This window comes from Hetaerina americana, unplaced genomic scaffold (genome assembly GCF_022747635.1).
Source record: "Hetaerina americana unplaced genomic scaffold, ioHetAmer1.1.p SCAF_4, whole genome shotgun sequence".
Lineage (NCBI taxonomy): Eukaryota > Metazoa > Arthropoda > Insecta > Odonata > Calopterygidae > Hetaerina > Hetaerina americana.
The window spans coordinates 11649276-11664940 of record NW_027286985.1 but is presented as its reverse complement, the minus strand read 5'-3'; the positions used below and the strand labels follow the sequence as shown (position 1 = coordinate 11664940).

General features: G+C 35.0%; 1 protein-coding gene across 3 annotated transcripts in view; it reads left to right on the top strand.

The window, feature by feature from the left end:
- The window catches only part of Rabex-5 (Rabaptin-5-associated exchange factor for Rab5), a 32395-nt gene extending 17056 nt beyond the window's left edge, over nucleotides 1-15339 (top strand). For all 3 annotated transcript variants that reach the window (XM_071589952.1, XM_071589950.1, XM_071589951.1), the window contains one exon: nucleotides 12571-15339. In XM_071589952.1, the coding sequence (XP_071446053.1) occupies nucleotides 12571-13392 (822 nt within the window). In that variant the 3' untranslated portion in view covers nucleotides 13393-15339. The remainder of the gene's footprint in view (nucleotides 1-12570) is intronic.
- The last annotated feature ends 326 nt before the right edge of the window (nucleotides 15340-15665 follow it).

Below are 15665 nucleotides of genomic sequence, written 5' to 3'. Positions count from 1 at the left end.
TTTTACTCCACCTCTGCAACTCCCCTACCCTCTGTAATCCTATCTTCCCTGTTATGAATTACCGTTAAAAAATGTATGGAACTATAGGCCTTCCAAATAATTGAATAGAATGAAAGTTGAATCGTATAAAAACCTAATTGTGTGAACCTGCAATTAACAGGAGTTCCATGTAATTTCTTTTATATTTTTGATTTCTTCCTAACTTGTTTTGCCGACCAAATCGTTTGAATAATGCATAACAATCTAATCCAGTAAACATTCTGAATCTACCTGTATGGTTTTATTTCCTGATCGTCCAATACGGCCGTAATAGTTTGATTGAAGTTTTCTCGGGTCTTCCACTGGATCAGGGGTTCCATGTTGGCCAGCATTTCGATGCCCGACTCGTGCATCGTCCTCAGGGTAGATGATTGCCACTCTGTTTTTGGCCATCTTATATACATGCGCTCTCGGGTCTGGTGACTTCTGATTGGTCCGAGGAAGAGGAGCTTCCTGATTGGTCACCAGGTCATTGTGCTCTGTTCCTTTCTCTTCTCACTTCCATTAGCACAGGTTTCCATGTGTTGCTGAGGGAATAGCTGGAATCCCTGTTGAAATTCCGCCCTGCCATTATAATTTCGATAGATTCCTTGATGATGTGGTCCGATGGCTGATTTCTCCAACTTGGAGAAATCAGCCATCGCCGAACACAGCATCGGTATGGACACTCAATTAATTTCAATGGGGTCGAGCTACTTTCCCGCGCTGGTGTTCACTGGAACCGCATCACCAAGGAAGGATCAAATTTCAATCAAATATGAATTAGGCTATAAATGTGTTCTTTGCCTTATATATTTCTTATCTATAGTTTAATTCATGACGCTGGAAACTTGTGTGTCAAATATGGATATTTATTTTACTTCACCTAACCTGCCACCCTATGATTCCTTGAAAATGATGACATTCTCACTAAAAAGTAACCTATCCCCACCCATTTGCATTTATTTAAGTTGAGCTCTCTAAGGATGATCTTTTGATGTCTTTTTCCACTGTTGTTGCTTTTTAGCCACTGATAAACTTAGTTTCATATTCTAGGGATGTAACTGAGCGAGTAGTATCAAACTTATTTTTAGTTAATCTTAGCTTGTTGACTTGGTCATCACTGTGAAATAGATATTAGAATTATTGTGTGTTTTTTTATTTTCGAATTGATTGGTAATGTATTTGTATAAGTAAGACAAAGGTAATTGTTATTCATCAATGTGGTTTGCTTAAATGCATTTGATTTTTAGTGCTTTCAAACCTTCTTAGATGCCAGCATTTTCACTGTCAAAAATTTCACACTCCTGCATGACCCCTATGTATATCACATTTTGTAACAGGTATTATTGCATGTGAAAGGTTGGAACTTCATTTTCTGAACTGGTCTCTGAAAAGAAAGCTATTTTCTTACTTATAAACTACTGCTTAGAAATACTGACATAGTGTGTAGTTTAAAGTGTCTTTCTAATTTTAAATGTATTTTAATAGAATAAAGAATTACTGTAGCATTTTAATCAATATAAACTTCTTTTCACAAATTTCTTTACTCTTATGTGCTTATATTCTGTACCTTGAGAGCATTGCTATAGTACCAACTTGCAAATCAATGACCATTTGGCTAAAATAGATGCTAATGGAATGAAATATCTGCAAATGTTGTAGCAGACAGCGCAAGTGGTCCCGAATTGCAATGCGGCCTGCCTTTATGGCATTAATATGTTTTTGTAAAATAGTTAGCCTTTTTTCATCATTACCTTGATCAAATGGATCATTCCATTGAACAGTCTGAAAAATTTCAAACAGTTTAAATTGCTGTCACTCAGTAATCTTCATGTATCGTGCCTTATAATCATCTGGAGATACCTATAAAATGTAAAGGCTATAATGACCATAATATCATCATTCACTTAACTCATGCCAATGAAAAATAGTATTAATTGTTTTGAAATATATATCATAAAATGTTTGGGATGATTGATCTCAGTGCCAGTGTGCTCTCTTATGGTACGTACAGTTGAGTTCAGGGAAAACTCTTCCAGTTGATTAAATGTCATCACCTACATTGAAGGGAGAGAGAATGAAATCTATTAATAATGCATCCATTGGACCAGTGGTTTCTGGCTAATAGGCACACACTAATTATTCATGGTAAAATTGATTTCTAATTTGGTCCCTAGATTCTTTTTTATGCATAAAAAACCTAGCCATGAGTGTTATTTGGCATGATGCCTTACACATGTTAGTTTGTGTTAATAAGATCGCTTACATGGATAACATCAATTTTGTTTTAACTTTATTTCAATTTATGATTCTGTAATTAGCCTTGTTTCTATTTGTTTGTTGCCACTGATAGCATATAATATTTTTATTACTAATTCTAAATGTGTATGTTTTATTAACCGTAGATCTGTGTTTCATTCAAAGCAACCAAAGATATTGTCTCAAAAACCTATCTCTAAGTTGGGGACCACCTGGGGTCTCCATTTAAAAAATTAAGAATGGCTAAACACAAGCCGGGGATTCTTAAAGATTTTTTCAACATTTAACTTTTTGAATTTTTCCTTAGCTGTCATGAATCACAGTTCAAGTCTGCAACTCGTCCAAGAAAAAAATATTTTGCCTAATGTATATTTGACAAATTCCTTTGTCATCTTGGCTTTTGGGAAGACATTTCTTTCTTGGCATTTTATAGAAGTTGATTGAATCAATAAGAGTTTTATGTACAGCAGCGAATCAATTTCATGGAAACTGCAATGTTTGACTGTGCATACATTTTATCTCTTTAAATACCTGGTTTTAGTTTTGATAGATGGTTGAATGTAGAAGTTGAAGTTCAAATCTTTTTAGCTAAATAAAAATATATGCCGTTTACCTGCTGTATTTTTGGTCTTATTTTTACAGGCATTATGGAAGTGAAGACCTCAGTGATGACTTATATCCAGTATTAATGTTTAAATATTCCCATTGATCAATTTAATATCATTAAAGTGCTATTTTATGCTTAAAGCCAGTTATTTTGTAATTAGAAAATGTGAATGACATGTTACATGCTATTAGCATGGATTCTTTATTTCCTTTATCTCTGTGTAGTTTTCATTGATAATTTGTTTGTACACTTATGTTTAACAACAAAAATCAGCATACTAATGGCTTCTGAATTTTCAATTAATTTTGAATTGCTTAATAACACATTGTATTATTTTTCATTGTTATTAATTAAAGTTTGGTATCATGGAATGTGTAATGACTAATATTTGAATATAATAATTTAATTTATTATTTACTGATGATTTTTATATGTTGTGTTGTCTTGCATGCTCCTTTGAATTCTCTTTTGGAATGTGAAATTATATTTTATTTTAAACACCTTAGAATATTATTTGTGTCACCTTATGAGTTTTGGATAACATTAAAATTAATGTGTTGCTTCAGGCTTATCAGTAAGTACTGACTCTACTATGCCATGAATATTTCTCCTATGAACACAAATAATCATTTGCCTCAATTCTCAATTATAAACTTGGAATAATAGGCCAATTGTTGGGTTTTCACGCAACCTCCTTCTTCTTGCCAAAATAATGTCAGAGTAGATATAAGCATCTACATGGATGTATCCTAATCTACTGAAAACTGTACAGCAGGTAGAGTATTGGTCCATCATTTGCAGATTCTACTTTAAAATCTTGAGGTATTTGTTAGGTGTAATTCCTGCGAAATCCTCACATTAGGGTAATGTGAGGATTTCGTAGAAATTTTAGGAATAAAAAAGAATGTGGGAAGAATGAAGGACTTGCCTTTGTCATCGCAAATATTTTTGTAATGCATATATTTTATTGACTAATTTAAAAAATATATCTTCTTGGCAAACATTTTTTAGTTGGTTATGTTCATTGACGTCACTGCTTAGAAGCTGTGCATATCTATGATAAATATAAAATAGGTGCGTACTAAATTATATTCCATGGCCTTAAATTGTTTACGGATAATTATTGTTTGAGAATATCCACTTGAAAGCATGCAATTCAAAAGCAGCACAGGCTGTAATGTCATTATATCTATTTGTTTGTTATTCAGTACATTTCCAAAAAATTACAAATGAGTAATAGATTGTTGCTGTGGGGGGCCTAGGACAGGAGCCCTGAGCACTTGTTGGCACTATGGACTCACATTTTACCTGCTTGCTACCAGCAGACAGGGAACAAAGCCACCACAGTAGAGGTACGTGCGTCATTCAATAAGTCATTAGGAAAAGTGGAAAAACAAATCATTTTGGGTGAACTTTTTTTCATTTTCCCGTATAATCTCTTTAGCATGATACACTTTTCCCAGCGTTTCTCCAACATTTTTAAGCAGTCCATAGCATAGGATTTCGGAAGTTCCTTAAAATAGGCAACTTTGTTCGTGATCACCTTATTGTTTGACGTTAATTATTTTCTTCCAAGCCATTTGTTTCTAGTTTGGAAATGTGAAGGGTTGCTGGGGGCTAAATCTGGTGAACATAATGGATGCGTTAATAGTTTGAAGTTCAATTCCATGATGTTCACAATTGAAACTGCTAAGGTGTGCACCCGTGCATTGTCTTGATGGAGGAGAATTTTTTCTTCACTAAATGAGTATGTTTTTGTCTTGATTTCTTCACTCAACCAGTGCAATAATGACCCTCCATATATCGTTTGACCTTTATGCAAGAAATTGATGTGGATGATTCTGTGTGCATCCCAAAAAACTGTGGCTATCATCTTGTCATCCAAATTCACCATGTTGGTCTTCTTTGGAGCTGCATTGCCTTTAAAGACCCACTGTTTCAACTGCTCCTTTGTTTCTTCTTTGAGTGTTGTGGTGTATCCATGTTTCGTCCATAGTTATGTATTGACACAGAAAGTCAGCAGGATTGGGATGGGGAAGTGCCAGCCCAGCCTCCGAATTGATGACATGATTGCATTAATTCTCCACTGTGAGTAAATGCAACAGTACCCATCTTGGCCAGATTTTTTTTACACTCAATTTTTTGTGCAAAATTGAAAACACTATACCTTGTGATATGTCCGTGGCCTCAACTTTCACGGACCAATCAAAAACTTTGATTGCTCGATCACTCAAACCATATTGTGGATGGTGTCAGTCATTTTGGAGGAAGTCTTTTCAGCTGGACATTCCGAAAATGTTCACAATTTGTGGATGTGCAGCCTCATTTAAATTTATTCAGCCAATTGTAAACATTCGCAAACACCAGAGCAGACTTGCCATGAACTTCACCCAACTTGTTATGATCTCTTTTGGTGTTAAGCCCTTTGAAAAAAAGTTTGAAATCACTGTTTCTAAATGAGCTAAGTTTGTTGTTTCAGTCTACGGTAAAAATGAAACCATGTGATGGATATAGCTGAAACTTTAATAGCAGTCTAGTTAGGGATAAAGCTTACTGAAAGCAAAGCTTTTTGAACACAATCCGTCGGATGGGACGTTAAACTGCGGACCCCTTGGTGCCTTTCGTAAAGAGTAGGCTAATGCCGACGCCGGGTTTCTCTCCACCCTTCATCCTTTCCTGTCCATCCCCTATAGTGCAAATGACCTCAGTTGTTGGTCGCCTCCCATCAAAACTACTACTACTACTCATTTGCACCATCAGAGATGGATGAGAAAGGAAAGGTGGAAAGAAACCCGGCATTGGCATTAGCCTAATCTTGTCGAAAGGTGCCAATAGGTCTGCAGTTTATTGTCCCATGTGATGGATGTCGTACTCACTCAAAGTGCCCTCCACAAAGCACCTCAAGTAGGGATTGGGAGACCACTGAAAAATATTTGTTCTCTCTAGGATTTAAACACAGGCCCTCTCGGTGGGAAGCCTGTACATCAGCCAGTGCGCCATCCTGATACCCGTTTGCTTTCATTTGTCACACAAAATCATGTTTGATTATCTGTATTTAGTGTTATACACCTGCACTGTATTATTGGGTTAATATTCAACCAACCAAAACCTGAAGCCTGTTCCTCAATGTAGGTTGAGTTGTACATCCACTGAAGGGTCTAACTTTTGTTATAAAACCTTCATATTTGAATACTGTGTAATGTAGGCAAGTGAGAAATGCTGCATGAGTTGTCATCCTCAGCAGACAAGGGCTTACTGACCTGTAGCTTTGACAAACGTTGGTTGACATGGTTGTAACCTCTCAATGACAGTTGCTTAGAGGATAATAGTAGTAAGGTGACCCTCCTTATTCCTATGCACTAAGGCATATTTATATATCCAGAATCTCCTTCTGAGGGGAAATATCAGGGGATTTCAATGTATCCACATTTGAACTACTTTGATAAATGTATAAGTTTTCCATGTTTTTGGTTAACTGCATATTTTTTGTGCCAGAATGCGTTAAATGCATATTTTTTCTCCTTAGAATATTGGCATCTAAGTTTTTATCTTTGTTGATATTACTCCAATTCAGCAAAGCTTCTTCCATGTCGCATTTGTACGACTGCACCACTTAAAGAATTTGTTCTCACCTGGAAAGAGGGATGGAATGTTTGGTAGATCTGGCTATGACTTTTGAAATAGTGTGTACCTTTCCTGGCACTAATCTGATTGATGCAAAGCCCGGTTATTATATAATCCAATGTTATCCATCAATTTGCAGCACTGAGAATTTGTACCACATATAAGATTCTATAAACGATTAAATATATAGTTTTAGTCCTTATAATTGTATGGGAGCATTGTAACAGCACCTTGATAAAATTTTTATTATTTGGATTTTCTTTAGTGAAATTCTTTGATTGGCATTGAGCACACATTGTTATGAAATCAGTGTAGTCAGAGAGTACATTCTTAGCCATGTCTATCTTCTATGTAGGTGTAAAGATCGTTATTCCTATCATGAGTTTCATTAAGTACTCTTTGAATCTGTATCTCTGGACTTAATTACAGCCCTTGCAACCACATTCTCATTTAGCCCTTTCTCAGGCTTGTTTGAAGATATTATATTCAATTGCTCATTTCTTTCAGGTTTGATTTGTTAATTCTTTCTTTCTCACTTTGTGCCTTTGCCTTTGGTATTTCTCCTCTTTGGATTGAACTGGTCAAAGCGTCTTCACTGCTATATGGCATGTTATCAAGTCTTTCTTAAGATAACTCATTTTCCATGACTTTCATCAAAAACTTGGATTTCCTGACAGACTTTACTGATAGTCAAACACATTTATCATCATAGGGCAATTATAGTATGATAGCAACTAAAGAAAAATAAAAATATGCCCAGAAAATAAAAGCAAAAGCTATTTAATGCCTGAACTGGCAAAATGACTTGCAACAAAAACAGAAATGTAATTCTTATACTAACTTAAACCAAATTCACGGTTCCAAATTAATTAGGGAAACGATATTCTTAAAAAAAACTGTTTTTCTGCAAATTAATAGATGCATTGTGTAGAAATTTTCACAGACCATATATCAGGCTATTACATAAATCAAACTCACTAACTCTCACAATGAATGTGTAAACTTTTCACCAATTGAACCCAAAGCAGTCTTTTTCATTAGAAAATCAAAACAGCAAAGAAACCATTTCCATGTTTGGACTCATTAGGTCACATTGCTAACCTTTTTACTGCTATTTGGTAAAAAAAACACTCCACCAAAGAACAGCATTGCAATAAACAATAGAAGTTCTCGTTGAGCGATAGCATGGGAGCACAGTTCCAAAGGAAAATGTCCTTCATTTAATTTAAAATGGAGGTAACTGTAGTGAGGCTATTAAATGGATTGCATGTTGTGAAAGCTGTTTGCATATTATTTGTATTTCTGAGAAGAGATCTTTTACATTTTGATGGTTCATTCTGCTAATGTTAAATTGACCTGAAACCCAGATGCAGCCCTGAGCTGCTCTTGAGGTGTTTAGGTAAGGTGGTGCTCATTTGTTGGCACATGCCACCTGGCATCCATAAGTTGGGGGAGATAAACGTCGGTGAGGACCACTTCTGGAGGACGAGGATGGTTGCATGAGTGGGTTGGAGGGGGAGCGTGTGTATAAGCTGTATGCTATCATTGGGGATTCTCATTGATCATTTTTAGATCTGGAAGCATTGCTTATTATTTTCAGTGCTGAAAACATTTCGTCTTACTTATGCTGTCAAAATAGCAAAAAGTTAATTTTGGGTGGAAAGCTGTTTTTATCTCTTTTTCAATTTCACAGTAAATGTGTATTTGAAGTGCATAACTTTTCATTGCAATTTAAGTTTGCAGTACTGGCATGGGAGTTTCATATGCTACTTTTTATAATAATATAAGGTACTCCATTCATTGAAGGTATTCTACTGTTTCAAAGGTAGGTGTGAATGTTTCCTAATGCCTGAAGTATTGTGAGAACTTCCTCTTCTTTCGTTTCCCTATTTTATGTCTTTCTTCATTCTTCATTATTTCTCTTTGACTTCATATTGTCCGGAAAACTTTCTCTCTTCCTTCTTCAAATCTGCTTAACTAGAACATTCTCCCTTCCATCATGCATACCTTTGGATGTTGCTTGCAACATTCCTTTACTACCTTTCAGTATTGCCTCCATCCACTTTCTCTTTTGTTGCTTCACTGTGAAACAGTTTTATTTAGAAAGTTGAAAAAGTTTTCTGAGCTAAAAGTCATATTTATTCATTGCGATTATGTTAGCTGTAATATTGTTTGCTTGATTGTGTTGCCAACTGTTTTGTTGAATTATTTTATTTCGCTCAAATGCTTAATTGTGAGTCATATATTGACTGCTTAGAAAGTCATGATTTATATTATTCTTTAATTATTATGGAAATTCAATTTGACTATGAACCAGGTGACAAGGTGGAGTTAAACTAATCAATAATTAAAAATAAGTCAAGTAAATTCCTTAAAACAAAAGAAAGAAAAAGTAATTTGGTTGAGGTGTTTGGCCATTTAATAGATTAAAGAAAGAGTACCTACCAATAGAGGTGCCATTTTTCATTTTATTTATTTATTAAAACCGTAATAAAAACAAAAAACATTCAAAGAAAAATAATTATTTGTCAGAATAAAATTTGTTAAAACTAAAAAAAAAACTAGCTACTGCCACTTCCATTCTGTATGTCTTTTAAGAATCTTTCTCTCATTTTTATAATACCTTTCCTACAAAAAAGCCCGTTTCAACTGCTACTCTGCCTTAAATATTGACAAAATATCTGCTTGTATTTTAATTAATTGCATGCACATACTGACTTATTATTTTTTATTATCAAATTAATTATGATTCAGTATAAGTTTTTTTTCAAGTTCGAAATATGCTTTAATAATCACCCAGAGAATAACCTTTCCCTGGGCTCAAATCAAATCTACCATGATTCAATGCCTGCTATTTGCTATAAAAAAATTTTTCTGCCTACATATGTTCAAGTTTTTAAGATTGTGCTTCCCTGAAAACAAAAGAACTAAAATAAATATAAGACTGTGAAGTCAACTTGGGGAAAAAAGGGAGAGGTTGAAATTGATTGGTTTTCGCCCAACTTCTACATCTGAATAGATGTCAAAATATTGAAAAAATGTTTCAACAATTGTTTTGACACTGTTAGGGTCAAAAGAATTGCTATGGATACTCTTCAAAATATTATAATTCTATAAATAAATTTAAAACAAAGGAAATAATCTACCTGATTAGAATAGATTATATATAATAAATGATATAAATAGTCAGTATATTATAAATAATAATGTATTATAAATATAATTGAATTATCTGCACTGGACAATTTTTATTTCTAATTTTCACCTTTTTTAAAATACACGTGTCATGGGTCAGTTTGGTTCTTGAGATTAGAATCTTAAACAGAGTTGGTATTAAAATGCTCAGTTCGAGAACTGATGTGAATCCTCTGCTGTGGTTTGTGTGCAGCAAAATCTCGTGTAAGATCATATTATCTACAGTAGAGTATTAAAATTATGTCATTTCATCACAAGTTTATTGTTACATAGATATGTGGTCCAAAATTATTCATGATAGCTGAGCTCTTATGAGTTAAAGTTTTATTCAGTAGTTTTATAGAAAATAGGCGTTACAACGAGATGACTACTACTATGTGAAAAAGGAAACAGCTTAGTGTATTGTCATTGATAAGGGCTGTATGTTAATAATGTTGCATGTAGCACAGCCTTAACTTTTGGATTAAGCCTCTTCCCTTACAAAATTAGGTGGAATGCAGAATCTGTGAAACTCTATTAGTTTAGGTTAATGAGATAGAGCTATATGATATTAGGGTGTTTCTCTCCCTTGTACACTTTATTTTCAAGCAATTGGTTATTAATTTAGAAAAATATTGGAGACTAATTTTCATATTTTTAGTACTTCAGGTTAGAGCAAGTGTTATAAAAATGTATGCAATAATAATTTAATTATCCAAAAATTATCATATGGCATGGCAATGGAGCTAAATAAATTTCGGAGGAAAGATTGAAATATTAATGCTAAACCACCAGCTGCCTGATGTTGTGAGGCATCATTGTTATGGTTGGACTTTGTTTGAATTACTGTTGAAATAATCCTGAGGAATAACAATCTTACCAGAAATATAATACAAAAGACAAAAGTTCATTTTTGTAGTTTTTTGGGGAGGCGACCAACAGCTAAGGTCATTTGCGCTGTTGAGGATGGATGGGAAAGAAAGGGTGGAGAGAAATGCTTTGAGAAATTTTTTGCCCATGTCACCTTCTCTATACCCATATTTCCAAAGCCTCCAATTGGTGTGGCTATCATCATGCTTTGATGGGCATTTTTCCATGCCTTACAAAATCAAAGCATATTAATTTTTATGAGTTTTTTTAACATTACCACAATTCTTTTGGCACTAATGGTGATAATATATGTCTCAGTCATCAATTCCTTTCTTCTTAGGAAAACTTATTTGCCTAACACAATTCCTCTTATGTCCCTACTACTTTCACCATTTTGGCTCAAATATTTCTAAGATATGTAAACTGTTCCACATGCTCTAGTTTATAAACTCCTTTCTCAAAATTTGTTTTGCTTACATTAATTCTCATCCCATATCTATCGCATTGACTTTTCATTGCACTCAGCATTACTTGCAACCCGTTGGCTGACTGACACTAAAGTTTGTTCATCCGAAAACCCAACTGCTTTCATGAGTTCCCTGCATTATCATTTCTAAATATACATTACTCACTTTACATAAATCACTCTAACTAAGGCTAATAATGCCATATTGTTAATTTTGGTTTTTTCAGTGTTCACCTTATTTCTTCATACCCTGGCTCCATTACTTCCCGCAAATTTGTCTAAATTAACCATGCCTTAACAGACTATAGGTATTAATTTTTACAATGTAACCTTTTTACATTCTTTGTTTACTAAAAAAGTCATTTAGTCTGTGACATAATCTTAAAAAGTTTTCTGTAATAACTTGCTTCTACTTATCTTTCCTTCACTTTCACCCTTCTTCATTTACATCTTACCTTCTGGGTCAAAAGCTGTTGATTTCTTCTTCATCAAATGGTATATCTTTGGAAGATGCTAAATCACAAATTGACAATGCAGTTCTAAACTCAAGTAGCAATAAATATAAAATGAATAATTTTGTTTATTTAATGTCCACCAAGCATAATAATTTAAGGGTAGAAATTTTAGACTCATGAATGCCTAAGTCCTTGGTGAAGGGAAATCCACATAATTGAGGAATAAATGTGAAGAATCCTTAAAGGACTAATGACTAATAAAAGATGCACTGCCAATGGCTATCGGGTGGATAAGTTTCCCGATCATTGGGATTTAAAGACTTGCTCAGTGTTGGTTCCATCTGGAAATTGAATATGGAATGTCAGTATTTTCTTTTTTCAAACATTGTGATAAATTCTGACTTATTTTTGGGAGGCTGAAATTTTATTCAGAATCAGATCTTGAGTGAACAAGTTTGAGAGCATGTGATATAGTCAGCCAGCATAAACCAAATTCCTCTCATGCTAAGGGATGTAGAAGAGATACCCTTAGTTATTCATTAATCATAGATTATAAATTGTGTTCATTACTGTTCTTTGCTGGCCTCAGTGGCGGCAGGGTAACGTCCTCTCCTGCCAATTCAGAGGTTGTGGGTTTCGATTCCCGACTAGGTGGGTTTTCCTCCAGCTTGGGTTTGGGTGTTTGTAATTGTCTTCAATGGAATATGTAGGGCTTAGGTGGAAGAAGGGACTATAAAGTCTCAGTTCCACCCGAGTGAAGTCAATAAATAAATAAATGAAAGGCATTGAATCCATTTGAAGTAGGATATCATTAACCTTCTTTGCAATTGCAGGATTAAGATTTAAAAAAACGTACCTGGTCATATGTTGCATGTTAATATATCCTTTGAGCAGCTGTGGGATTAGATACAGGTATATTTTTATTTGGAGTCCATTGCAAATAGATATCTGCAGCAATTGTGTGACCCATTATCACCACCTGTGAGGAGACCTACATAATCGCTCACAAAAGTTAATGTGAATCTTAGATGAAACTGAGATTTTTTCCGTATGAATAACAATGTCAATTGAAATGTATCTTCATTTTTCTGTAGGTTATAGCACATCCCAATTCAATGGAGCAAATTGCCCAGGAAGAAAATCCTTCGAGTACGTCATCATGGCCTCATTCTGCTCCCAACTGCTTTGAATTCCCAAATCCTGAAGACAGTTTGAAATTAGTGAACTATGATATTGAGCTACCTGGTGATAGCAGTCCAAGCACTCAGGAATCAGCACAGTTTCCTCCCGAGTCAACACCAGATGATGAGAATCCTCTCCTGCTGGGTGACATGTCTGGCTCAATACTCGATGAAAGTGAATCTCCGACAACTGGGGAGCTACTCCCGTCCCCGCTGAAACCAACTGCACCGGCATCACTCCCACTGACTGGAGGGATAACACCCCTTGGTTGGAACATACCAAGCATTCCATGTGAAACGGGCGAAGCGGGCATGTCCTTTCCCCAGTTGCCAACGATGCCAGCTGCCTCCACAGCTGTGGCTTCAGCTTGGTCTGTGGGCAGCTCAAACCTGTCCACTGTGCCCCTTATCCCGGCACCCATCAACATTGGAATGGTGTCAGGTTCAACACACGCGTCATCATGCGTTGTTGGTCCTCACACTGGTATGCAAACTGGGTCATCAGGGTGGAGCAGGCCCCCAAGCCTCCCCTTGGTTGATACGCACAGGCCTGATATGAGCGGGGAGTATGCCAATAGAGGTCAGAAACCCGAGGATGGCAGCAGGGAAGAGCCGACTGATTTGCTCTCAGACACGCCCCCACCCTCTTTGCCTCCACCAGCCACTGCACGCTCACAAGAAACGCTAGTCCGAGCCCTTGAAGGTGTTCTCACCACCTTTGACAGTCTCATATGAACTTATCACTTTGGTTTGATATAATGCCTTGAAAATATTGAATATTTTTCTGGATCCTTTGACAAGACTTGGGGCCTCAGAACCTTAGCTGAGATTGTCTGTCATAAGGTAAATTACTTTCCATCATTAATTGGGCTAGATGAGGGGAATTTATTCCACAAAGATAGTGCCAAGTTTTTCTTGCCCAATCGGGTTCTTGAGTCAAATGTGAATTTGAGATCTTTTAGAGAAAAGTTTGATAGGCAATGGAGAGTTAAGGGGAAAATCAGGCCCTCATTTTATTGGTACATATGAATCAATCATAAGACCTGATGTGATATTGTTTTTACAGGCCCTTATTATTTTTTGGTTGTTCATCTTTGTTGTTGTTTGATATTATTCGCAGCTGCTTCTTGTTGCATTAAGGTGGGGATACTTTTCACATGTTGTGCTTTAGGTTTTAAAATGGCAAGACCGTTAAAATGTAATAAGATAAGCTGTTGGCATCTTTGATTATCCCAAGTTTGTTAGCCAGATTGCGATTATTGAGTTCCTCGCTGTGTAAGTCAAGGGATTCAAGGCAGAGAGTTAGTTTCCATTGATGGATGGTAGCTCCATATAGTTTTGGTTTCCAGCACACAGTGCATGAAATTCTGTTAATAATAGAAGTTTTATAACCTAAATTTTAGTGATTAATTTGTGCACAAAGGGAAATTATAGTTCTGATCCAAGTGTTGAGATTACTTCAGTTCACCAACTAATTATTCACATTTGTTTGGTTCAGCAAATTTTATGCATAAATACATTGTGTATGTATTGCTTAACGAGTTAATCTTGATTCAGTGCCAATTGTGGTTATTTTTGTAATTTGGTAATTTATAAATTAATTTAGTTAAGAAACCATTTCTCAGGAAGAGAAAGTTTGACTCTATTTTCAGTGGTTTAAAAATTGAGGTAGAGAATGCCAAAATGCAAGGCCAATCACTGTCATATGAATAGTGGTGGTATTTTGGGAGCAAAAATAAAATATACTTGGTTTTTCTATGTTATGCATAATGGGGAAAAAGCTATGATGAATTATGATCCTCAAAACCAATTAAGAAATGGTCGTGAAATTTGCTAGCTGTGTGCTTTAGGGTTGCTTTTTTTACTCAAGCATTTCTAGTAAAGGATGCTATGCATATTTTTGTTTTGAATCAAAATAAAAAGTATTAATTAATACCAAAGAGAAATCCAATATCTCATTTTATTCTACTTTTCACATACTTTGTGATATCTATAATTTAATGACATCTTATGGTACATGTCTTTTTTTTATTTGAACTAGTTTATTTATTTTGCTTAGCAATTCAGTTTTTCATTGGTGTTAAAACATAACACGCATGCTAAATTTGAGGATTTTAAAGCAGAATTCATATATCTTATCTCTTCAGTACAGCAGTAATGTATTCGCTTCAGTCAATGTTAAGACGGGTGCATTTTGTTCTTAATTTTTAAGTTCAAAGTTGAAGGAAAATTTTCTAGGCATTTTTTAAAATTATTTGATATTTATTTTTTATACAGTCATTTTAGTACCTCACAGTCTTACTTGGCTGACAATTGTACAATTAAAACTCTCGTTTTGAGCAAATTCTGAGTGAAAGGCTTTTGTCCCAAGCATTATTATAGTGCACCTATGGATGCTGAAGTTCAATAATAAATCTGAATGTTATTTGAGAAAAGTTTTTGCCTTAATTTTTTTCAGTTGTGAAACTTCTTGTATTTGTCGTTCGGCAGTTAAATGAATTTTTGAATTAGCAAAAAATATTGTCTTAAATTGCCATAGTAAAATTTTATACTCTCTGTTCATTGAAATTATGGTCCTTGTTGTTGAATGCAATTGTTATACTGTCACATTATGCTGTGCACCGTTTGTATAGATCTGGTTTGCCTGTTTCACAATAAAGACTTATCATCTTGAGACACTCATCTCCAAGAAAAATGTTTTCCATCTTTATCGTAAAGCAACATGTTTGCTAGTTTTTATTTCAAATAGAGCCACCCTGTTTTTCTAAATAAGAGGTCTGCTCAAAAAGTATCATGATTTTTGAATTTCCTCGGGTTACGTTAATTTGATTTTCGATTTTTTTGTGGTGTTATGTTGGTACTTATGTCTCTCACTTATGCCGAAAAGTTTGGCCATTTTGAATGCTCAATTTGACCGCTGTTTTGCTTGGACTTGCTCTGGCTTGTCTTCGATTTTTGCCTGTTGCAAAAAATGGATCAAGGAATCTGAATCAAATGGTGTTTGAAAA